Source organism: Oncorhynchus kisutch, linkage group LG2, assembly GCF_002021735.2.
Source record: "Oncorhynchus kisutch isolate 150728-3 linkage group LG2, Okis_V2, whole genome shotgun sequence".
Taxonomy (NCBI): Eukaryota; Metazoa; Chordata; class Actinopteri; order Salmoniformes; family Salmonidae; genus Oncorhynchus; species Oncorhynchus kisutch.
The window spans coordinates 77,396,480-77,419,823 of record NC_034175.2 but is presented as its reverse complement, the minus strand read 5'-3'; the positions used below and the strand labels follow the sequence as shown (position 1 = coordinate 77,419,823).

The 23,344-nt window shown below is 48.6% G+C and overlaps 1 protein-coding gene across 1 annotated transcript in view; it reads right to left on the bottom strand.

The window, feature by feature from the left end:
* Positions 1-1,090: 1,090 nt before the first annotated feature.
* The window catches only part of LOC109884202 (unconventional myosin-X), a 182,770-nt gene continuing 160,516 nt past the window's right edge, over positions 1,091-23,344 (bottom strand). Inside the window, exons 30-39 of the mRNA XM_031802382.1 lie at positions 23,104-23,227; positions 22,548-22,845; positions 18,845-19,052; positions 12,536-12,672; positions 11,070-11,193; positions 10,174-10,344; positions 9,825-9,959; positions 7,555-7,716; positions 6,405-6,596; positions 1,091-5,491 (exon numbers count right to left, since the gene is read on the bottom strand). Coding sequence (XP_031658242.1) covers positions 5,387-5,491; positions 6,405-6,596; positions 7,555-7,716; positions 9,825-9,959; positions 10,174-10,344; positions 11,070-11,193; positions 12,536-12,672; positions 18,845-19,052; positions 22,548-22,845; positions 23,104-23,227 — 1,656 coding nt within the window. The 3' untranslated portion in view covers positions 1,091-5,386. The remainder of the gene's footprint in view (positions 5,492-6,404; positions 6,597-7,554; positions 7,717-9,824; positions 9,960-10,173; positions 10,345-11,069; positions 11,194-12,535; positions 12,673-18,844; positions 19,053-22,547; positions 22,846-23,103; positions 23,228-23,344) is intronic.

Below are 23,344 nucleotides of genomic sequence, written 5' to 3'. Positions count from 1 at the left end.
CTTTTGTCCTGCACCCAAATGAAAATATCTTTCAGTAAAACATTGATTGATTATTAAAACACTGCAAAGAAAAAACCCTCCACAATTTTCCAGAATGAATATATATGGACAGTTCCAGTCAAGAAATCATCAAATAACTAAATCAAATTGAGTTTCCAAATAAGTAAGCAGCATACTGGGGCGGCAGGGTAGTCGAGCTCCTTAGGGCTGTGTTCCTAGTCGAGCTCCTTAGGGTTATGTTCCTAGTCGAGCTCCTTAGGGCTGTGTTCCTAGTCGAGCTCCTTAGGGCTGTGTTCCTAGTCGAGCTCCTTAGGGCTGTGTTCCTAGTCGAGCTCCTTAGGGCTGTGTTCCTAGTCGAGCTCCTTAGGGCTGTGTTCCTAGTCGAGCTCCTTAGGGCTGTGTTCCTAGTCGAGCTCCTTAGGGCTGTGTTCCTAGTCGAGCTCCTTAGGGCTGTGTTCCTAGTCGAGCTCCTTAGGGATGTGTTTCTAGTCGAGCTCCTTAGGGCTGTGTTGCTAGTCGAGCTCCTTAGGGTTGTGTTGCTAGTTGAGCTCCTTAGGGTTGTGTTGCTAGTCGAGCTCCTTAGGGTTGTGTTGCTAGTCGAGCTCCTTAGGGTTGTGTTGCTAGTCGAGCTCCTTAGGGTTGTGTTGCTAGTCGAGCTCCTTAGGGTTGTGTTGCTAGTCGAGCTCCTTAGGGTTGTGTTGCTAGTCGAGCTCCTTAGGGCTGTGTTGCTAGTCGAGCTCCTTAGGGTTGTGTTGCTAGTCGAGCTCCTTAGGGCTGTGTTGCTAGTCGAGCTCCTTAGGGTTGTGTTGCTAGTCGAGCTCCTTAGGGCTGTGTTGCTTGGTTGCATGAATTTTCTAGTGATGTCAGTGTGCTTTTTGCTTCTCTTTGGTGAAATATTAGCTACTTGCAAAGTAGCTTTATATTTTTTCTGAAGAAGCTACATTTTCTAAAAAGGCAGGATTTTGTGTAAGATATAGCTACATTAGTATCAAAACTGTTTTTGTTATTCCAATGGCCAGAAACTGCTTTTGTTTCATAGTACTGTAGCTACGTGTTGTTATCCAGACAACTCTGTACAGACAACGCCAAACAGGTTATAAATACAATCATTTATTAAAGCATCTTGTAAATCCAGTTACAACAAAAAAATCATTTCCAGATTGTTTCTCTTTTTCTCTCTCTCCAAATAAACAGAAACATGTCATAAGTACAGTAATGGTCAAGGGGAACATACCAGTAGTTCTGGTGTGGCTGCCGGCAGCTGGCCAGAAAAAACAGACAGGGTCGGCATCCCTAATGGTACCCTATTCCCTATAGGTCCCAGTCTAAAGTAGTGCACTATATAGGGACTAGGGTGCCATAGGGCCCTGGTCAAAAGTAGTGCACTATATAGGGACTAGGGTGCCATTTGGAACATGTCAAAAGTAGTGCACTATATAAGGAATAGGGTGCCAATTCAGACGCACACACAGAGCTGAGAAACAGCCTGTGTCTGCTTATAGTACTGACCCTCTCATCCTGACTATTAGAATTACACACAGTAAATACCCCAGCCTCCCATTGTCTTCCATCAGATAGCACGTGGATTCCGCCTGCACTGATCCGTCTTGTATCTCGCAAAGGATCATGGGATAGATCAAAAGAAGCCCGGCTACAACGGGCTGTCACGACGTTAGAACATGTATTACCTAAGAGACATCATCCGCTGAACCTCATTCCTGCCTCAGAACTGTCTGAATTCAGCTATGGTAAAACCACAAATACAGTATGTCAATAATGTTGATGTTTTTTGGTGAGGAAGTCTTAGTCGCCCCATTTTTACAGCTAGCTAATGATTATTGTGCTTCAATGAGCAGCATTTCTGAAGTTTGACAATGGGCACGAAAGCATACATTTGTCCAACAGCTGAGCCAGTCCCTGAAATCATCTGGACTGAAACGACACTGCTAACCAACCAGCTACCTTCTTAGTGCTGCACACACAATGGTGAATCTTCCAAAAAAAGCTAGCTAGCAAGCTACGGTAGCTAGTAGTGCTAATGCTTCCATTATTATGAGTTTTCATGAAGCAGGAGCCTCTCGAGTCAGCTGACCCAACAATACGATCCGGAGAAACATGCTGATCTGTGGACTGATTTCTGTTAACAGCTACTTCCTATTCATTGTGGGGCTGCATGTCTACAACTCCAGGGTCATTTAAACAGGCTAAGCAAGCTTGTATATGTCAGTGACGGAAGAGCTAGCTGACTAGCTAGCTAACTATGTCAGTAAGCTAGCGAGCTACAACAGATAGCAACATAGCTGATCAAGTCACTGCCTGGCGACCAACGGTCCTGCCACAGAATTTGAGCCGAAGGTTTGCTTTTATTTTCTCACAATTGCAAACTATTAAATCACTGTCACAACGTTTTTAATAATTTAGCTAGCTAGTTAATCTGCCTATTTCACGGAGAATCATACGAGAGCACTGTGATGTAAAAAAATAAAATTATAATAAGGGACTATGTTTTAATTTGTTGAATGGCGGATGCTCAATATTGCAATTTGAATATGAGTTCCACGTCCTACAAGACCGGTTGAGGTACAAGCATCGCGGAGGAGTGACCCCATCTGACGTGAGACAATGTCACCCTCCCTCCCATAAAGACCCAAATAACAATTCATCCTTCAGTAACAGAAGTACCAAGAGATGTCCTGCTTGTCTCATCAAAACATCACGCTCTCATTAAACAACAGTTTCAGTCACAATCATTAAAAAGACAAAAAATAATAAATGATTTTCATAATAGAAAATATAACCTTTAAATTATTTAAAATACTGGAGACTAAATTCTATAATCATGGTTGACAGAAATAAGCACATGTTTATATTAACCACAGCCTTTAGTGTAAATAAACAACCTACATGTAGTAGTAGGAAGAAGCAACGGACTATATATTGGTTTGTTCTAGTCATATATGTATTGGTTTGTTCTAGTCATATATAAAAGGCAAGTGTCATTTCACCAGATTTGAAACCATGTGGTTTAAACTCTGCTTCTCAGGCACTGGGTAAAATGGCAGCCTCGACCACCTGTGTTATAACTGATTATAACCACCAAGTTATTAACCCTGACATACACTTGTTTGGGGACGCCATTCCTGAAAGGCAAAACTATTACTTACAGTCCAAAGTAGTCGAATAACAACATGGATGGAAGCAGTGAAACTATTACTTACAGTCCAAAGTAGTCGAATAACAACATGGATGGAAGCAGTGAAACTATTACTTACAGTCCAAAGTAGTCGAATAACAACATGGATGGAAGCAGTGAAACTATTACTTACAGTCCAAAGTAGTCGAATAACAACATGGATGGAAGCAGTGAAACTATTTAAGGCATTAAAATGTAAAGAGGTTCAACTCCTTGGGTCTGTGGTCTGAAATTGGACTCATATTGCTCATCAAACCCGAGGGGGAAGTCTATAAACCTTATTTTCCTATTCTGTGGCATAGAGTAGCTACTAAACAGAGTATTGTAATGAGTAATGACTGCCCTGAGGATCAATAATGATTACATAGTATATCCTTAGAGAGACAAATCACTTCTTCTCATTATAAATATAGAATGGTATAGTTGTGTGCATCAACAACTCATATGTTACAATAAAAAAATGGGGGAGGGGGAGAGGGACAACACTGGATTGGTGCACATTCAAACAAATCTGATCTAACAAAGTGAATATTTAATTGATGTATTGCAATAGGCTCAAAATGTGGTAATTTAAGTCCGATTTGGATATATTTGTCTGTTTTCACTGCATAACATTTAGAAGTTGCCCCTTTTCAGATTCAGAAGATGTGACTGCTAAATAGTAACTCCCATTCGTATAAGCTGGTAGCATAGCTAGCATACAAAAATTGGTAGTGGTAGTCAAAGTAGTTTTCAACTTTAACGCAGCTGATTGGTGACGATGAAATTAACATGTATTGGGGTTGACATCAATACAAGCATTATACTTCGATTTCTACCTCAACAGAGTGTGAAACAATAGCCTAGGCTATTGAGGCTAATGTTGCTGGGGGGCAATGAGGAGAATCTGGATCTTTCCCCCACGGCATCTTTCCCCCACACGTTTCCATGGCATTTCCATTGTTTTGGTCGAGTTCCATTGACCTCTTTACCACATATATATGCAATGAGAGACTACGGTCCTATGGTTCTTAGAATCTTCTAGATGAGATTTCTTGTTGTCAATGGAGGTGAACAAGATATTGAGTAGCTGATTAACAGCTTTCAGTTATCCAGACATCTGGGTTGAGGAGAACAGTCCCTCTTGTCTTCAAAGAATTTTAGCCTTGTAGTGTTAGCCTTTTAGCCTGTTAGCCTGGGGCGGTGGGAAGCCAAATGGACTGTGTCCTGTCCTATCCTGTTAGCCTGTTAGCCTGGGGCAGGGGAAGCCAGCTGGGCTGTGTCCTGTCCTATCCTGTTAGCCTGTTAGCCTTTTAGCATGTTAGCCTGTGGCAGTGGGAAGTCAACTGGTCTGTGTCCTGTCCTGTTAGCCTGTTAGCCTGGGGCAGTGGGAAGTCAACTGGTCTGTGTCCTGTCCTGTTAGCCTGTGGCAGTGGGAAGTCAACTGGTTTGTGTCCTGTCCTGTTAGCCTTTTAGCCTGTTAGCCTGTGGCAGTGGGAAGTCAATTGGTCTGTGTCCTGTCCTGTTAGCCTGGGGCGGTGGGAAGTCAACTGGTCTGTGTCCTGTCCTGTTAGCCTGGGGCAGTGGGAAGTCAACTGGTCTGTGTCCTGTCCTGTTAGCCTGGGGCAGTGGGAAGTCAACTGGTCTGAGTCCTGTCCTGTTAGCCTGTTAGCCTGGGGCAGTGGGAAGTCAACTGGTCTGTGTCCTGTCCTGTTAGCCTTTTAGCATGTTAGCCTGTGGCAGTGGGAAGTCAACTGGTCTGTGTCCTGTCCTGTTAGCCTGTTAGCCTGGGGCAGTGGGAAGTCAACTGGTCTGTGTCCTGTCCTGTTAGCCTGTGGCAGTGGGAAGTCAACTGGTCTGTGTCCTGTCCTGTTAGCCTGTTAGCCTTTTAGCCTGTGGCAGTGGGAAGTCAACTGGTCTGTGTCCTGTCCTGTTAGCCTGGGGCGGTGGGAGGTCAACTGGTCTGTGTCCTGTCCTGTTAGCCTGGGGCAGTGGGAAGTCAACTGGTCTGTGTCCTGTCCTGTTAGCCTGGGGCAGGGGAAGCCAGCTGGGCTGTGTCCTGTCCTGTCCTGTTAGCCTGGGGCAGTGGGAAGTCAACTGGTCTGTGTCCTGTCCTGTTAGCCTGGGGCAGTGGGAAGTCAACTGGTCTGTGTCCTGTCCTGTTAGCCTGGGGCGGTGGGAAGCAAGCTGGTCTGTGTCCTGTCCTGTCCCTAATCACCTGATCCAGTTGGTTCCGTAGCTGGACACAGATCTGACACTGCATCTCTTCTTCACTATCATGTTGATGTAGGCTTTCATGATCTTGGTGATCTCTCCAACCTGAAACAACACAGAGGATACAGTTTTAACAGCAGGGAAAATGGCGTACAGATGCCCATTATCAGCAACCATCACTCCTGTGTTCCAATGGCACGTTGTGTTAGCTAATCCAAGTTTATCATTTTAAAAAGGCTAATTGATCATTAGAAAACCCTTTTGCAATTATGTTAGAACAGATGAAAACTTCTGATTAAAGAAGCAATACAACTGGCCTTCTTTAGACTAGTTGAGTATCTGGAGCATCAGCATTCGTGGGTTCGATTACAGGCTCAAAATGGACAGAAACAAATAACTTTCTTCTGAAATTCGTCAGTCTATTCTTGTTCTCAGAAATAAAGGCTATTCCATGCAAGACATTTTCAAGACACTGAAGATCTCGTACAATGCTGTGTACTACTCCCTTCACAGAACAGCGCAAACTGGCTTGGATTAGCTAACACAACGTGCCATTAGAACACAGTAGTGATGGTTGCTGATAATGGGCCTCTGTACGCCTAGGCAGATATTCCATTAAAAATCAGCTGTTTCCAGCTACAATAGTAATTTACAACATTAGCAATGTCTACACTGTATTTCGGATCAATTTTATGTTATTTTAATGAACAAAACATTTGGCTTTTCTTTCAAAAACAAGGACATTTCTAAGTGACCCCAAACTCTTGAAGTGTATGTGTTCATAACAGCCACACAAGGCCTTGTTGGTTGACGTTCTGAAAGGCTAGCCTGGGATACCAGTCTATTTGCTATCATGTCAACTCCCTGTCATTCATTGTCTAGACAAACATCTTGGCATGAGCATAAACAGACCTGGGACCAGGCTACTGAAAGGCTGCAAAGCCTAATCTGGTGTTATAAACAGACCTGGGACCAGGCTACTGCTTCTATAATGTTGTATTATGGTGTAATACTGTACCAGAGGTGTCTCAAAGAACATCTCTCTGTCGTCCACTGTGATTTTATAAGTCGTGGCCTGGGGAGATCCGAAGAAGATTATGTGTTCGTAGGGGAACGTCTCCAGAGGTTTGGGTTCTCCTCTCTTGTAGACCGACACGTTCTCTGCACTCACACTCAGCCACAGGTCATGAGGAAAGCCTCCTTCTTTACACTGAGGAAACAGAGACATACAGCAGGTCAGATACAAAGTTAAAGGAATGAATGAATCAAATACCCTAACCCTATTCACCACAGTATCATCCCTAGCCCTATTCACCACAGTATCATCCCTAGCCCTAGTCACCACAGTATCCTCCCTAGCCCTAGTCACCACAGTATCATCCCTAGCCCTAGTCACCACAGTATCCTCCCTAGCCCTATTCACCACAGTATCATCCCTAGCCCTATTCACCACAGTATCCTCCCTAGCCCAATTCACCACAGTATCATCCCTAGCCCTATTCACCACAGTATCATTCCTAGCCCTATTCACCACAGTATCATCCCTAGCCCTATTCACCACAGTATCATCCCTAGCCCTATTCACCACAGTATCATCCCTAGCCCTATTCACCACAGTATCATCCCTAGCCCTATTCACCACAGTATCCTCCCTAGCCCTAGTCACCACAGTATCCTCCCTAGCCCTAGTCACCACAGTATCATCCCTAGCCCTAGTCACCACAGTATCCTCCCTAGCCCTATTCACCACAGTATCATCCCTAGCCCTATTCACCACAGTATCATCCCTAGCCCTAGTCATCACAGTATCCTCCCTAGCCATATTCACCACAGTATCATCCCTAGCCCTATTCACCACAGTATCATCCCTAGCCCTATTCACCACAGTATCATCCCTAGCCCTATTCACCACAGTATCATCCCTAGCCCTATTCACCACAGTATCATCCCTAGCCCTATTCACCACAGTATCATCCCTAGCCCTATTCACCACAGTATCCTCCCTAGCCCTATTCACCACAGTATCCTCCCTAGCCCTGTTCACCACAGTATCCTCCCTAGCCCTATTCACCACAGTATCCTCCCTAGCCCTATTCACCACAGTATCCTCCCTAGCCCTATTCACCACAGTAGAATACTTTACATTACACCTGTATGTATGTATTTACCTCCACGTCGAACAGTGTGGACCCATATCCAGGCCACTCCTTGATGATGTTCATGTATTTGAGCATGGCTGTGTGCTGGTCCAGTCCCTGGAGACGGGACCACTTCTCTAAGATGGAGGTTCTGGTGGCTGAGGTCTCCTCCTTCACCCACATCTCTAGCATCTGAACAAGAACCAGACAAGACTTAGTACCTTGCTCAAGGGCATAACAACAGGCGACAATATCCAGGATGATGTCAGCAACCCTCTGGTTTCACTGACGACACCAGATGTTTCCAGTCGGAGCTGGGATTCGAATGCTTCTCTAAACTCCTCTAACCGCTAGGCTACCTGTTCCTTCTCTAACCGCTAGGCTACCTGTTCCTTCTCTAACCGCTAGGCTACCTGTTCCTTCTCTAACCGCTAGGCTACCTGTTCCTCCTCTAACCGCTAGGCAACCTGTTCCTTCTCTAACCGCTAGGCTACCTGTTCCTCCTCTAACCGCTAGGCTACCTGTTCCTCCTCTAACCGCTAGGCTACCTGTTCCTTCTCTAACCGCTAGGCTACCTGTTCCTTATCTAACCGCTAGGTTACCTGTTCCTCCTCTAACCGCTAGGCAACCTGTTCCTTCTCTAACCGCTAGGCTACCGGTTCCTCCTCTAACCGCTAAGCTACCTGTTCCTCCTCTAACCGCTAGGCTACCTGTTCCTTCTCTAACCGCTAGGCTACCTGTTCCTCCTCTAACCGCTTGGCTACCTGTTGCTTCTCTAACAGCTAGACTACCTGTTCCTCCTCTAACCGCTAGGCTACCTGTTCCTCCTCTAACCGCTAGGCTACCTGTTCCTTATCTAACCGCTAGGTTACCTGTTCCTCCTCTAACCGCTAGGCAACCTGTTCCTTCTCTAACCGCTAGGCTACCGGTTCCTCCTCTAACCGCTAAGCTACCTGTTCCTCCTCTAACCGCTAGGCTACCTGTTCCTTCTCTAACCGCTAGGCTACCTGTTCCTCCTCTAACCGCTTGGCTACCTGTTGCTTCTCTAACAGCTAGACTACCTGTTCCTCCTCTAACCGCTAGGCTACCTGTTCCTTCTCTAACCGCTAGGCTACCTGTTCCTTATCTAACCGCTAGGTTACCTGTTCCTCCTCTAACCGCTAGGCAACCTGTTCCTTCTCTAACCGCTAGGCTACCTGTTCCTTCTCTAACTGCTAGGCTACCTGTTCCTCCTCTAACCGCTAGGCTACCTGTTCCTCCTCTAACCGCTAGGCTACCTGTTCCTTCTCTAACCGCTAGGCTACCTGTTGCTTATCTAACGGCTAGGCTACCTGTTCCTCCTCTAACCGCTAGGCTACCTGTTCCTCCTCTAACCGCTAGGCTACCTGTTCCTTCTCTAACCGCTAGGCTACCTGTTCCTCCTCTAACCGCTTGGCTACCTGTTGCTTCTCTAACAGCTAGACTACCTGTTCCTCCTCTAACCGCTAGGCTACCTGTTCCTTCTCTAACCGCTAGGCTACCTGTTCCTTATCTAACCGCTAGGTTACCTGTTCCTCCTCTAACCGCTAGGCAACCTGTTCCTTCTCTAACCGCTAGGCTACCTGTTCCTTCTCTAACTGCTAGGCTACCTGTTCCTCCTCTAACCGCTAGGCTACCTGTTCCTCCTCTAACCGCTAGGCTACCTGTTCCTTCTCTAACCGCTAGGCTACCTGTTCCTCCTCTAACCGCTAGGCTACCTGTTGCTTCTCTAACGGCTAGACTACCTGTTCCTCCTCTAACCGCTAGGCTACCTGTTCCTCCTCTAACCGCTAGGCTACCTGTTCCTCCTCTAACCGCTAGGCTACCTGTTCCTCCTCTAACCGCTAGGCTACCTGTTCCTTCTCTAACTGCTAGGCTACCTGTTCCTCCTCTAACCGCTAGGCTACCTGTTTCTCCTCTAACCGCTAGGCTACCTGTTGCTTCTCTAACAGCTAGGCTACCTGTTCCTCCTCTAACCGCTAGGCTACCTGTTCCTCCTCTAACCACTAGGCTACCTGTTCCTCCTCTAACCGCTAGGCTACCTGTTCCTCCTCTAACCGCTAGGCTACCTGTTCCTCCTCTAACCGCTAGGCTACCTGTTCCTCCTCTAACCGCTAGGCTACCTGTTCCTGGCCGAACCTCTAGGCTACCTGTTCCTCCTCTAACCGCTAGGCTACCCGTTCCTTCTCTAACCGCTAGGCTACCTGTTCCTCCTCTAACCGCTAGGCTACCTGTTCCTTCTCTAACCGCTAGGCTACCTGTTCCTCTAACCGCTAGGCTACCTGTTCCTCCTCCATCTTCTGTTTCTTCATAGAGCCCGTCTTCAGCCCGCTGCGGCGCAGGGTCCCGTCCAGGAAGCTGGTCCGCCTCCGCTCCAGGGTGTGGCCCCCTGGCCCCGTCCCGCCGGCCGCGCCCACCTATACAAAATAATACACTTGTATTAGTCCACCAAAGCAAAACAATAAACCTTTTTTTGTCCATTTGTTACAGTGAACACTGGAAATGTGGAAATTCCTCAGTTGTCAACCTCCCCAAATAGCACTCAGACACAGACGCGCAATGCACACACACACACTCGCACACAAAGGGTCAAGCCGCAGAGCAGCACCCCCTGGATGGAGCGTTACCTACCTTGGTGAAGTGCAGGATACGTGCGCGGAGCCTCCCTACAGGGTAGACGGTGTCCAGAGACCAGCTGACCCGGGCCTTGTCTCCGTGAAGGAACTGGAGCCTGAGAGCGGCCAGGTGCTGCAGGGTGTCTTCTGGGGCTGGGAGGTGACCGCTGGTCAGAGACTCATGAGCCTGGAGGAGACATGTATATTACAACATTACATTTATATTATCAATAAAACACATTAATATATTACATTGACATTATCATTAAAATACATTTACATTTAGATCCAGGTATTCTGGCGCTGTAGGGTAGCGCCCGAAGTACCTCTTCTTATCAACTATGTGTAACATTTTATTCTGTATTTCTCTATCCAGGTGTTGACACTGTATTTCTCTATCCAGGTGTTGACACTGTATTTCTCTATCCAGGTGTTGACACTGTATTTCTCTATCCAGGTGTTGACACTGTATTTCTCTATCCAGGTGTTGACACTGTATTTCTCTATCCAGGTGTTGACACTGTATTTCTCTATCCAGGTGTTGACACTGTATTTCTCTATCCAGGTGTTGACACTGTATTTCTCTATCCAGGTGTTGACACTGTATTTCTCTATCCAGGTGTTGACACTGTATTTCTCTATCCAGGTGTTGACACTGTATTTTATTTCTCTATCCAGGTGTTGACACTGTATTTCTCTATCCAGGTGTTGACACTGTATTTCTCTATCCAGGTGTTGACACTGTATTTCTCTATCCAGGTGTTGACACTGTATTTCTCTATCCAGGTGTTGACACTGTATTTCTCTATCCAGGTGTTGACACTGTATTTCTCTATCCAGGTGTTGACACTGTATTTCTCTATCCAAATGCTGTCTAATAGTAGCAAAATGGCAGACCAGGAAGTAACTGACCTGTTCGAACATGAAAGCGAACTCCACCCCTTCCTTGGGCATGCTCTCTACATCCAGGAAACAGTAGAGTTTGAAGTAGAGCTTCCACTGTCCCTCCTCCTCTACTTCCTCACTGCCTGACAGCCTGGAAATGAGTCAATCAAGAACCAATTCATCAGCCAATCAATCAACGTCAAACATTTTTCTCAGCAAATGTACAGTAATAACCTCAAGAAGTGTGTGGGTCAGAGATGAGAGTTACAGTATTTAATCATGTATGTGTCATGCTGATATCTCTCTGTGGGTAGTTATGATATCTTTGAGCTGTCTTGCTAACACCACAACAGTGTGACAATGACCATAGGAGTTGGCAAGAAACGCATATAAGGCTCTCCCTAGCCCTCCCTTTGACAAATATGACCATAACTCTATCTTCCCGATTCCTGCTTACAAGCAAAAACTCAAACAGGAAGTACCAGTGATGTGCTCAATATGGAAGTGGCCTGATGACACGGATGCTAAGCTACAGGACTGTTTCCCTGGCACAGACTGCAATATGAGGCGTATACCACATCAGTAACCAGCTTCATTAATCATTTAGAGTCTTAGACATTGGGGGAGGGGGGGGGGGGGGGGGGGTGCGAAGCTGACATATCGGTTTAATATGGTCATACTATGAATCATTTTGCTATTTGATTTGGAATTTTAGGACCCCTTAAGGTATAAAAAAAAATCGTTTTTGGTCTTTACTACGATAGCCCTTAGAAACGCATTGAATAACAAATTCAGAAATGGCAAAAAAGGTCTATTCTCTGTGCATCTCTCTCTCTCCAGCTGAACTCTCACCCCTCAAACAGATCAGAGACCAGGCTATTCTCTGTGCATCTCTCTCTCTCCAGCTGAACTCTCACCCCTCAAACAGATCAGATACCAGGCTATTCTCTGTGCATCTCTCTCTCTCCAGCTGAACTCTCACCCCTCAAACAGATCAGAGACCAGGCTATTCTCTGTGCATCTCTCTCTCTCCAGCTGAACTCTCACCCCTCAAACAGATCAGAGACCAGACTATTCTCTGTGCATCTCTCTCTCTCCAGCTGAACTCTCACCTCTCAAACAGATCAGAGACCAGGCTATTCTCTGTGCATCTCTCTCTCTCCAGCTGAACTCTCACCTCTCAAACAGATCAGAGACCAGGCTATTCTCTGTGCATCTCTCTCTCCAGCTGAACTCTCACCCCTCAAACAGATCAGAGACCAGGCTATTCTCTGTGCATCTCTCTCTCTCCAGCTGAACTCTCACCCCTCAAACAGATCAGAGACCAGGCTATTCTCTGTGCATCTCTCTCTCTCCAGCTGAACTCTCACCCCTCAAACAGTTCAGAGACCAGGCTGTGCATCTCTCTCTCTCCAGCTGAACTCTCACCTCTCAAACAGATCAGAGACCAGGCTATTCTCTGTGCATCTCTCTCTCTCCAGCTGAACTCTCACCTCTCAAACTTGGCGAGTACATCAGCCACGATGACTCTGCTCTCCACAGCCCGGTCCGTAGTGTTGTTGTGTTGAAACAGGGAAAACATGTTTCTACTGTCCTCCATGGCCAGGCCTCGGATCAACTTCTCCACCACCTGGGGACAGGCAGGACGGAGGGACATTAACACATCTGACTAAACCTCACCACCTGGGGACAGGCAGGACAGAGGGACATTAACACATCTGACTAAACCTCACCACCTGGGGACAGGCAGGACGAAGGGACATTAACACATCTGACTAAACCTCACCACCTGGGGACAGAGGGACATTAACACATCTGACTAAACCTCACCACCTGGGGACAGAGGGACATTAACACATCTGACGAAACCTCACCACCTGGGGACAGGCAGGACGAATGGACATTAACACATCTGACTAAACCTAACCACCTGGGGACAAAGGGACATTAACACATCTGACTAAACCTCACCACCTGGGGACAGGCAGGACAGAGGGACATTAACACATCTGACTAAACCTAACAACCTGGGGACAGGCAGGACAGAGGGACATTAACACATCTGACTAAACCTCACCACCTGGGGACAGGCAGGACGAAGGGACATTAACACATCTGACTAAACCTCACCACCTGGGGACAGACAGGACGGAGGGGCATTAACACATCTGACTAAACCTCACCACCTGGGGACAGACAGGACGGAGGGGCATTAACACATCTGACTAAACCTAACCACCTGGGGACAGAGGGTCATTAACACATCTGACTAAACCTAACCACCTGGGGACTTAGGGACATTAACACATCTGACTAAACCTCACCACCTGGGGACAGAAGGACAGAGGGACATTAACACATCTGACTAAACCTCACCACCTGGGGACAGAGGGTCATTAACACATCTGACTAAACCTCACCACCTGGGGACAGAGGGACATTAACACATCTGACTAAACCTCACCACCTGGGGACAGAGGGTCATTAACACATCTGACTAAACCTCACCACCTGGGGACAGAGGGACATTAACACATCTGACTAAACCTCACCACCTGGGGACAGGCAGGACAGAGGGTCATTAACACATCTGACTAAACCTCACCACCTGGGGACAGAGGGACATTAACACATCTGACGAAACCTCACCACCTGGGGACAGAGGGTCATTAACACATCTGACTAAACCTCACCACCTGGGGACAGAGGGACATCTGACTAAACCTCACCACCTGGGGACAGAGGGACAGAGGGACATCTGACTAAACCTCACCACCTGGGGACAGAGGGACATCTGACTAAACCTCACCACCTGGGGACAGAGGGACATCTGACTAAACCTCACCACCTGGGGACAGACAGGACGGAGGGGCATTAACACATCTGACTAAACCTCACCACCTGGGGACAGACAGGACGGAGGGGCATTAACACATCTGACTAAACCTAACCACCTGGGGACAGAGGGTCATTAACACATCTGACTAAACCTAACCACCTGGGGACTTAGGGACATTAACACATCTGACTAAACTTCACCACCTGGGGACAGAAGGACGGAGGGACATTAACACATCTGACTAAACCTCACCAACTGGGGACAGAGGGACATTAACACATCTGACTAAACCTCACCACCTGGGGACAGAGGGTCATTAACACATCTGACTAAACCTCACCACCTGGGGACAGAGGGACATTAACACATCTGACTAAACCTCACCACCTGGGGACAGAGGGTCATTAACACATCTGACTAAACCTCACCACCTGGGGACAGAGGGACATTAACACATCTGACTAAACCTCACCACCTGGGGACAGAGGGACATTAACACATCTGACGAAACCTCACCACCTGGGGACAGGCAGGACAGAGGGTCATTAACACATCTGACTAAACCTCACCACCTGGGGACAGAGGGACATTAACACATCTGACGAAACCTCACCACCTGGGGACAGAGGGTCATTAACACATCTGACTTAACCTCACCACCTGGGGACAGAGGGACATCTGACTAAACCTCACCACCTGGGGACAGAGGGACATCTGACTAAACCTCACCACCTGGGGACAGAGGGACATCTGACTAAACCTCACCACCTGGGGACAGAGGGACAGAGGGACATCTGACTAAACCTCACCACCTGGGGACAGAGGGACAGCTGACTAAACCTCACCACCTGGGGACAGAGGGACATCTGACTAAACCTCACCACCTGGGGACAGAGGGTCATTAACACATCTGACTAAACCTCACCACCTGGGGACAGAGGGACATTAACACATCTGACTAAACCTCACCACCTGGGGACAGAGGGACATTAACACATCTGACTAAACCTCACCACCTGGGGACAGAGGGACATTAACACATCTGACTAAACCTCACCACCTGGGGACAGGCAGGACAGAGGGACATCTGACTAAACCTCACCACCTGGGGACAGAGGGTCATTAACACATCTGACTAAACCTCACCACCTGGGGACAGAGGGACATTAACACATCTGACGAAACCTCACCACCTGGGGACAGAGGGTCATTAACACATCTGACTAAACCTCACCACCTGGGGACAGAGGGACATCTGACTAAACCTCACCACCTGGGGACAGAGGGACAGAGGGACATCTGACTAAACCTCACCACCTGGGGACAGAGGGACATCTGACTAAACCTCACCACCTGGGGACAGAGGGACATCTGACTAAACCTCACCACCTGGGGACAGACAGGACGGAGGGGCATTAACACATCTGACTAAACCTCACCACCTGGGGACAGACAGGACGGAGGGGCATTAACACATCTGACTAAACCTAACCACCTGGGGACAGAGGGTCATTAACACATCTGACTAAACCTAACCACCTGGGGACTTAGGGACATTAACACATCTGACTAAACTTCACCACCTGGGGACAGAAGGACGGAGGGACATTAACACATCTGACTAAACCTCACCAACTGGGGACAGAGGGACATTAACACATCTGACTAAACCTCACCACCTGGGGACAGAGGGTCATTAACACATCTGACTAAACCTCACCACCTGGGGACAGAGGGACATTAACACATCTGACTAAACCTCACCACCTGGGGACAGAGGGTCATTAACACATCTGACTAAACCTCACCACCTGGGGACAGAGGGACATTAACACATCTGACTAAACCTCACCACCTGGGGACAGAGGGACATTAACACATCTGACTAAACCTCACCACCTGGGGACAGAGGGTCATTAACACATCTGACTAAACCTCACCACCTGGGGACAGACAGGACGGAGGGGCATTAACACATCTGACTAAACCTAACCACCTGGGGACAGAGGGTCATTAACACATCTGACTAAACCTAACCACCTGGGGACTTAGGGACATTAACACATCTGACTAAACCTCACCACCTGGGGACAGAAGGACAGAGGGACATTAACACATCTGACTAAACCTCACCACCTGGGGACAGAGGGTCATTAACACATCTGACTAAACCTCACCACCTGGGGACAGAGGGACATTAACACATCTGACTAAACCTCACCACCTGGGGACAGAGGGTCATTAACACATCTGACTAAACCTCACCACCTGGGGACAGAGGGACATTAACACATCTGACTAAACCTCACCACCTGGGGACAGAGGGACATTAACACATCTGACTAAACCTCACCACCTGGGGACAGGCAGGACAGAGGGTCATTAACACATCTGACTAAACCTCACCACCTGGGGACAGAGGGACATTAACACATCTGACGAAACCTCACCACCTGGGGACAGAGGGTCATTAACACATCTGACTTAACCTCACCACCTGGGGACAGAGGGACATCTGACTAAACCTCACCACCTGGGGACAGAGGGACATCTGACTAAACCTCACCACCTGGGGACAGAGGGACATCTGACTAAACCTCACCACCTGGGGACAGAGGGACAGAGGGACATCTGACTAAACCTCACCACCTGGGGACAGAGGGACAGCTGACTAAACCTCACCACCTGGGGACAGAGGGACATCTGACTAAACCTCACCACCTGGGGACAGAGGGTCATTAACACATCTGACTAAACCTCACCACCTGGGGACAGAGGGACATTAACACATCTGACTAAACCTCACCACCTGGGGACAGAGGGTCATTAACACATCTGACTAAACCTCACCACCTGGGGACAGAGGGACATTAACACATCTGACGAAACCTCACCACCTGGGGACAGAGGGTCATTAACACATCTGACTTAACCTCACCACCTGGGGACAGAGGGACATCTGACTAAACCTCACCACCTGGGGACAGAGGGACATCTGACTAAACCTCACCACCTGGGGACAGAGGGACATCTGACTAAACCTCACCACCTGGGGACAGAGGGACAGAGGGATATCTGACTAAACCTCACCACCTGGGGACAGAGGGACAGCTGACTAAACCTCACCACCTGGGGACAGAGGGACATCTGACTAAACCTCACCACCTGGGGACAGAGGGTCATTAACACATCTGACTAAACCTCACCACCTGGGGACAGAGGGACATTAACACATCTGACTAAACCTCACCACCTGGGGACAGAGGGACATTAACACATCTGACTAAACCTCACCACCTGGGGACAGAGGGACATTAACACATCTGACTAAACCTCACCACCTGGGGACAGGCAGGACAGAGGGACATCTGACTAAACCTCACCACCTGGGGACAGAGGGTCATTAACACATCTGACTAAACGTCACCACCTGGGGACAGAGGGACATTAACACATCTGACTAAACCTCACCACCTGGGGACAGAGGGACAGAGGGACATCTGACTAAACCTCACCACCTGGGGACAGAGGGTCATTAACACATCTGACTAAACGTCACCACCTGGGGACAGAGGGACAGAGGGACATCTGACTAAACCTCACCACCTGGGGACAGAGGGTCATTAACACATCTGACTAAACGTCACCACCTGGGGACAGGCAGGACAGAGGGACATCTGACTAAACCTCACCACCTGGGGACAGAGGGTCATTAACACATCTGACTAAACGTCACCACCTGGGGACAGAGGGACAGAGGGACAGAGGGACATCTGACTAAACCTCACCACCTGGGGACATTGGGTCATTAACACATCTGACTAAACGTCACCACCTGGGGACAGGCAGGACAGAGGGACATCTGACTAAACGTCACCACCTGGGGACAGAGGGACATTAACACATCTGACTAAACGTCACCACCTGGGGACAGAGGGACATTAACACATCTGACTAAACCTCACCACCTGGGGACAGAGGGTCATTAACACATCTGACTAAACCTCACCACCTGGGGACAGAGGGACATTAACACATCTGACTAAACGTCACCACCTGGGGACAGGCAGGACAGAGGGACATCTGACTAAACCTCACCACCTGGGGACAGAGGGACAGAGGGACATCTGACTAAACCTCACCACCTGGGGACAGAGGGTCATTAACACATCTGACTAAACGTCACCACCTGGGGACAGAGGGACAGAGGGACATCTGACTAAACCTCACCACCTGGGGACAGAGGGTCATTAACACATCTGACTAAACGTCACCACCTGGGGACAGGCAGGACAGAGGGACATCTGACTAAACCTCACCACCTGGGGACAGAGGGTCATTAACACATCTGACTAAACGTCACCACCTGGGGACAGAGGGACAGAGGGACAGAGGGACATCTGACTAAACCTCACCACCTGGGGACAGAGGGTCATTAACACATCTGACTAAACGTCACCACCTGGGGACAGGCAGGACAGAGGGACATCTGACTAAACGTCACCACCTGGGGACAGAGGGACATTAACACATCTGACTAAACGTCACCACCTGGGGACAGAGGGACATTAACACATCTGACTAAACGTCACCACCTGGGGACAGAGGGACATTAACACATCTGACTAAACGTCACCACCTGGGGACAGAGGGACATTAACACATCTGACTAAACGTCACCACCTGGGGACAGAGGGACATTAACACATCTGACTAAATGTCACCACCTGGGGACAGAGGGACATTAACACATCTGACTAAACGTCACCACCTGGGGACAGAGGGACATTAACACATCTGACTAAATGTCACCACCTGGGGACAGCACTGTATATACTGTATTTTTACAGCTACTACTCCTTGTGGAAAATATACTTTTTATAGTATAATCCACAGAACTGGACATAGGACAGAACAGCGTAGTTTAGATGTGGACATGTCAGAGCAACGTAGCATTAGTTACCTCTCCAGCGGTGGTGTGTGAGTTGATGGAGATCTTGCAGGATCCTCCTCCGTGGCAGTAGACCGTAGTAGTCATTTCCTGCCTGGTCAGTAAGGCTACGATCTCCTCCTGAGACGGTACATAGTCCCTGACCTTGGTCCTCTTCAGAGACTCACCTATGAAATGGGCAAACATGTCCACCTCTGTTCCAGGAAACTGCTCCTTCACCCTGGAGAAGAACAGACAGAGGGTCACTGAGGTGTAGAGGATGAGCAAATCAACGTTACTGATGTCATACTGTCCAGTTTACCCATCCATACAAATCAATCACAGAACATACGGCTATTTATACTACAAGCTATAGGGAGGGAACACATTCTGCTGACTAGGAGCTATAGGGAGGGAACACATTCTGCTGACTAGGAGCTATAGGGAGGGAACACATTCTGCTTCCTACAAGCTATAGGGAGGGAACACATTCTGCTTCCTACAAGCTATAGGGAGGGAACACATTCTGCTTCCTACAAGCTATAGGGAGGGAACACATTCTGCTGACTAGAAGCTATAGGGAGGGAACACATTCTGCTGACTAGGAGCTATAGGAAGGGAACACATTCTGCTGACTAGGAGCTATAGGGAGGGAACACATTCTGCTGACTAGAAGCTATAGGGAGGGAACACATTCTGCTGACTAGGAGCTATAGGGAGGGAACACATTCTGCTGACTAGGAGCTATAGGGAGGGAACACATTCTGCTGACTAGGAGCTATAGGAAGGGAACACATTCTGCTGACTAGGAGCTATAGGGAGGGAACACATTCTGCTGACTAGGAGCTATAGGAAGGGAACACATTCTGCTGACTAGGAGCTATAGGAAGGGAACACATTCTGCTGACTAGGAGCTATAGGGAGGGAACACATTCTGCTGATTAGGAGCTATAGGAAGGGAACACATTCTGCTGACTAGAAGCTATAGGAAGGGAACACATTCTGCTGACTAGGAGCTATAGGAAGGGAACACATTCTGCTGACTAGAAGCTATAGGAAGGGAACACATTCTGCTGACTAGGAGCTATAGGAAGGGAACACATTCTGCTGACTAGAAGCTATAGGAAGGGAACACATTCTGCTGACTAGGAGCTATAGGAAGGGAACACATTCTGCTGACTAGAAGCTATAGGAAGGGAACACATTCTGCTGACTAGGAGCTATAGGAAGGGAACACATTCTGCTGACTAGGAGCTATAGGGAGGGAACAGATTCTGCTGACTAGAAGCTATAGGGAGGGAACACATTCTGCATGCGGCTCAGCATCTTTCTAAGGACTCAGGAAAGGAGCGTGACTGAAGGAGGGGTGGTGGGAAGGGAAGGGAAAGGGAAAGGGGAAGGGGGAAGGGAAGGGAAGGGAAAGGGAAGGGAAGGGAAGGGAAGGGAAGGGAAGGGAAGGGAAAGGGAAGGGGAGGGGAAGGGGAAGGGAAGGGAAGGGAAGGGAAAGGGATATGGAAGGGAAGGGAAGGGGAGGGGAAGGGGAAGGGGAAGGGGAAGGGAAATGGAAGGGAAAGGAAAAGGGAAATGGAAGGGAAGGGGAAGGGAAGGGAAAGGGCTAGGGAAGGGAAGGGAAGGGGTAGGGAAAGGGAAGGGAAGGAAAGGGAAGGGATAAGGAAGGAAAAGGGAAGGGAAGGGAAAAGGAAGGAAAAGGGAAAAGGGGAAAGGGAAGGGAAAAGGAAAGGGTTGGGAAGGGAAAGGGAAAGGGTAGGGAAGGGGAAAGGAAGGGAAAGGGGAAGGGAAAGGAAAGGGAAGGGAAAGGAAGGGAAAAGGAAGGGAAAAGGAAAGGGTTGGGAAGGGAAAGGGAGGGAAAAGGAAAGGGAAAGGGAAAGGATAGGGAAGGGAAAAGGAAGGGAAAGGGAAAGGAAAGGTAAGGGAAAAGGAAGGGAAAGGGAAGGGAAAAGGAAAGGGTTGGGAAGGGAAAGGGAAGGGAAAGGGAAGGGAAGGGAAGGAAAGGGAAAGGGAAAGGGAAGGGAAGGGAAAAGGAAGGGAAAGGGGAAGGGAAGGGAAAAGGAAAGGGTTGGGAAGGGAAAGGGAAAGGGAAGGGAAAGGGAAAGGGAAGGGAAAGGGAAAGAGAAGGGAAGGGGAAGGGGAAGGGGAAAGGGAAAGGGAAAGGGAAAGGGAAAGGGAAAGGGAAAGGGAAGGGAAGGGAAAAGGAAAGGGTTGGGAAAGGGAAGGGGAAGGGAAGGGAACGGTTAAGGGAAAGGGAAAGGGAAAGGAAGGGGAAGGGAAGGGAAAAGGAAAGGGAAGGGAAAGGTAAAGGGAAAGGGCTGGGAAAGGGAAAGGGTTGGGAAGGGAAAGGGAAAGGGGAAGGGAAAAGGGGAAAGGGAAAGGGAAGGGAAAGGGAAGGGAAATGGAAAGGAAGGGAAGGGAAAGGGAAAGGAAGGGAAAAGGGATAGGGAAAGGGTTGGGAAGGGAAAGGGAAAGGGAAAGGGGAAAGGAAAGGGAAAGGGAAAGGGAAGGGAAGGGAAGGGAAGGGAAAGGAAGGGAAAGGGAAGGGGAAGGGAAAGGGAGGGGAAAGGAAAAGGAAGGGAAAGGGGAAGGGAAAGGAAAGGGTTGGGAAGGGAAAGGAAAAGGGAAGGGAAAGGGAAAGGGAAAGGGAAGGGAAAGGGAAAGGGAAAGGGAAGGGGAAGGGGAAGGGGAAGGGAAAGGGAAAAGGGAAGGGAAAGGGAAGGGAAAAGGAAAGGGTTGGGAAAGGGAAGGGGAAGGGGAAGGGAAGGGAAAGGTGAAGGGAAGGGAAAGGGTAAGGGAAAGGGAAGGGAAGGGGAAGGGAAGGGAAAGGGAAAAAGGGGAAGGGAAAGGGAAAGGAATAGGGAAAGGGAAGGGAAAGGGAAAAAGGGGAAAGGGGAAGGGAAAGGGTAAAGGAAAGGGAAGGGAAAAGGAGAGGGTAGGGAAAAGGGAAGGGAAAAGGAAAGAGAAGGGAAAGGGAAGGGAATGGAAAAGGAAGGGAAAGGGAAGGGAAAAGGAAAGGAAAGGAAAGGGAAGGGAAAGGGCAAGGGAAAGGGAAAGGGAAAAGGGGAAAGGGAGGGAAAAGGAAAGGGTTGGGAAGGGAAAGGGAAGGGAAAGGGAAAGGGAAGGGAAAAGGAAGGGAAAGGGAAAGGGAAAAGGGAATGGGAAGGGAAAGGGTAAAGGGGAAAGGAAAAGGGAAAGGGAAGGGAAAGGGAAGGGAAGGGAAAGGGAAGGGAAAGGAAGGGAAAGGGAAAGGGAAAGGGAAGGGAAAAGGAAGGGAAAGGGAAGGGAAAGGGAAGGGAAGGGAAAGGGAAGGGAAAGGGAAAGGGAAGGGAAAGGGAAAGGGAAAGGGAAGGGAAGGGGAGGGGAAAAGGGAAAGGGAAGGGAAGGGGAAGGGAAGGGAAAGGGGAAGGGGAAAGGAAAGGAAAGGAAAGGGAAGGGAAAGGGAAAGGGAAGGGAAGGGGAGGGGGAAATAGGAAAGGGTTGGGAAAGGGAAGGGGAAGGGAAAGGGAAAGGGAAAGGGAAAGGGAAAGGGAAGGGAAAGGGGAAGGGAAGGGAAAGGAAGGGAATGGGAAGGGGGATATCTAGTCAGTTGACAAACTGAATATAGAGAGTTGAGAAAAATATTTACACCTACAGAAAGCTGAAACCCTCCTCTCTTCAACAAGGACAAGGGGACGAAGCTTCCAAAGCTGTTTTCCCCGCAAATGCATTTTGAAGGTAAAAGTACCTTTTGAGGTGGAACTTGAGGTAACGCAGGATGCCCCGGCTGGGCAGGAAGGTACAGCTCATACAGGTGAGGAGGTGCCAGTGGGCACGATTGGCCGAGCTGTTGGGCTGTGGCACATGATTGGTCTGCTTGATGAGCTGACAGTAGACCTCGTCTCGGAGCAGGCGCAGGTCGTGGCAGGTCTGGAGGATGCCCTGGATGATCGGGACCGGATCAGACACAGCCTCCATCTCCTGTAGAGAGTTGAAGATCTTCACTGCCTCATCCTGCAGGCTGGCATAGCCCTTCTCCTTTTGGACTGGGGGTGGGGAGAGGGGGAGAGGGAGAGAGGGAGAGAGGGAGAGAGGGAGAGAGAGAGAGAGAGTGAGAAAGGGAGAGTTATGGTGGTCACTGCTTTATGCATTTCATTCCTAGCAAAATGGTTAATACAACTGTTGTCAAATACATGAGACCCTTTGCTCCACAAGGAGTTAAAAGAAGTAAATCAAGTCTTTGCAGTATAAATATAAACTAGCTGTAAAAAGTCCCTCCAGGGTCTTATAGGTGAACAACTCACGGTGGATGTTGACCTCCCCGTAAGGCAGAGGCAGCAGGGGGGAGTGGAGGGGGTGCTGGGTATATCTGAGGATAGGGTTCCTCCAGTACGTCTGTTCTACAGCCTCCACATTCATACTGCTCTCCTGGGGGGGGGGGGCAAAGGTAAGGGGTTAAAGGTCAGAGGTCAGAGGAATGTCTCAAGTTCCTTCATCATCACTAGCATCTCCTGAGCCTGGTCCCTCTCTATGTAGACAACAATA